General features: G+C 65.3%; 1 protein-coding gene across 1 annotated transcript in view; it reads right to left on the bottom strand.

The window, feature by feature from the left end:
* The window catches only part of Mtcl1 (microtubule crosslinking factor 1), a 79450-nt gene that overhangs the window by 3689 nt on the left and 73812 nt on the right, over positions 1-1949 (bottom strand). Inside the window, exon 15 of the mRNA XM_033757420.1 lies at positions 1-1143. Within this exon, the coding sequence (XP_033613311.1) occupies positions 1-1143 (1143 nt within the window). The remainder of the gene's footprint in view (positions 1144-1949) is intronic.

Here is a 1949-nt window from a genome sequence, read left to right as displayed (position 1 = left end):
ACCGGGCTCTCCCGTGTGGTGGTGGAGCGGGCCCAGGCTGACTCGCTGAATCCCTTCTGGCCGCCCCCTGCCGAGGTCCTGCTGCCTGGCTGGTCGGCTTTGGGGAGGGGCTTCCTCTGCAGCTTGGGGGACCCGTACTTGGGGGAGCAGCAGGTGCGCTCAAACTTGGCCTGCACCTTCTCGATGGCAGGGGCCACCTGCCTGCCCCTAAGGCTGCGGGACGGGGACGACACGGGTGTGGCGCCGCCCCCGGCCCTTGGCGTGAGACACCGGTGGGGGCTGCTGTTGATGCCGGCGGTGCGCAGGGCTTCCGTCTGCAGGCCCACACTGACCGTCTGTACCGTCTGAGTCCCCGCCGTGCGGGACCCGTTTGTCTGGCAGGCCATGTCCTTGACGTGGGGCCGCGGGGGACCGGAGCACACGGCGTTCCTGAGGGAGCAGGCGGCTGCCTTCGTGTCATCGCTCAGGTTCTTGGACAGGTCCAGGCCATGCGGTGGGGACACAAGTCCCAGTGGGGAGCAGAGGGGGTGGTCGAGGGGGCGCAGGGCCCCCTCCATGTGGTCCCGGGAGTGTCTGGTGGGGGCGCAGGTGCACCTGGCCAGTTCGGGGGGCTCCTTGGTCTCTCCAAGGCTCCCCCTGGCTCTGCTTGCGGGCAAGGGGCCCTCAGGGTCCGGCCTGGCCCTGCCCTCGCTGCCCGCTATGGACCCGATGCTGTCCACCCTGCGCACGGCAGGTGGGCTGTGCAGTACCCGCAACCCTGACGGCTCGGTGTGGACGTGGCTGCGCAGCGCCTGCTTGTGGCAGTGCTCGGGGCTGGTCATGGTGTCCGTGGTCATGGTGACACTCGTGGTCAGGTACCAGGACGAGGTGGGGAGGGGCTCTGCCGCGGCCTCCTTCCCCACCTGCCCACCCTCGGTCCTGTCTGCCCAGCCGTCCGGGGACTGCTCTGGGCCGGCCCTGGGGGCCGCCGTGCAGTCCCAGCTCTTGCTGTTGAACTCCTCGATGTACTTTAGGTCGTCGGGGGACAGGGGTGGGGTGACATCGTCCTTGCTGCCAGTGGCGCGTGGCAGGCCCTTCTCCGGCAGGAAGGGGGATACATCCATCAGGCGCTGGAACTCGGACATGGAGGACACAGACAGCGCCCTGGGGAGGGGGCAGAGTGTGAGCGTGCGTCGCCCTGCATGGAACCCACTCTGCAAGGCACCCTGTGAGGGCGGCCCCGCCACCCCATCCGCCGGAACCCCACCAGCTGCCCAGAGCCCGAATGCACCAGGAGACAGGAGGGCGGGCAAGACCTCCTCGGGGCTGCTGCGACCTCCACACCAGCACGGGCAGTGCTGTGCTCAGCGTGAGCTGAGGAGGGCAGCTCTGTCCCAGCCTGGTCGCCAGAGACCACGAGAGACACGAGGGGAGGGAGGACAAGGGACCCAGACGGGCCCCACACACTCGCTGCCTCCCTCCCTCTTGTCTGCCGGCCTCAGTCAGGCCGACCGGGACCTTCATGGAACTCCTTGTTTGATTCTGGGGACAACATCCTAAGATAGCTATTTTGGAAGGTTTTAAGTCTAGTTTCCTTCTTTGCTTCTCTTTTCTGGGTATATGTTTTCAACGCACAGTTTTTATGCTAGTTTTGGGGCACAGGCACATGGGTGACCTGTCCGGTCATCTTCCATCCCTGTTCCCAGATATCATTTTGAACAGATTTCTGTGTGGCCGCAACCCAGTGGGGCTCGGCTCCCACTGCTCTGCCTTCGGCACAGCCCAGACTTGTTCACATTTCTCCTTAATACCCTAGGTAAGAGAAGCTCCCTGGAAACCTGAGCGCAACCAAAGGATGAGGACAGCTGAATCTAAGCAGTGACTGGATTTCGCAGGCCGTGCCCGACCGAGCGGATCCGGCGTGGACTCCGGGTACGCCGGACATGCAGTGCCCGACCGAGCGGATCCGG

The sequence above is a fragment of the Fukomys damarensis genome, unplaced genomic scaffold (assembly GCF_012274545.1).
Source record: "Fukomys damarensis isolate Sample0158 unplaced genomic scaffold, DMR_v1.0_HiC HiC_scaffold_30, whole genome shotgun sequence".
Lineage (NCBI taxonomy): Eukaryota > Metazoa > Chordata > Mammalia > Rodentia > Bathyergidae > Fukomys > Fukomys damarensis.
Note: the sequence above shows the minus strand (reverse complement) of the source record. Positions and strands in the feature narration are given on the sequence as shown.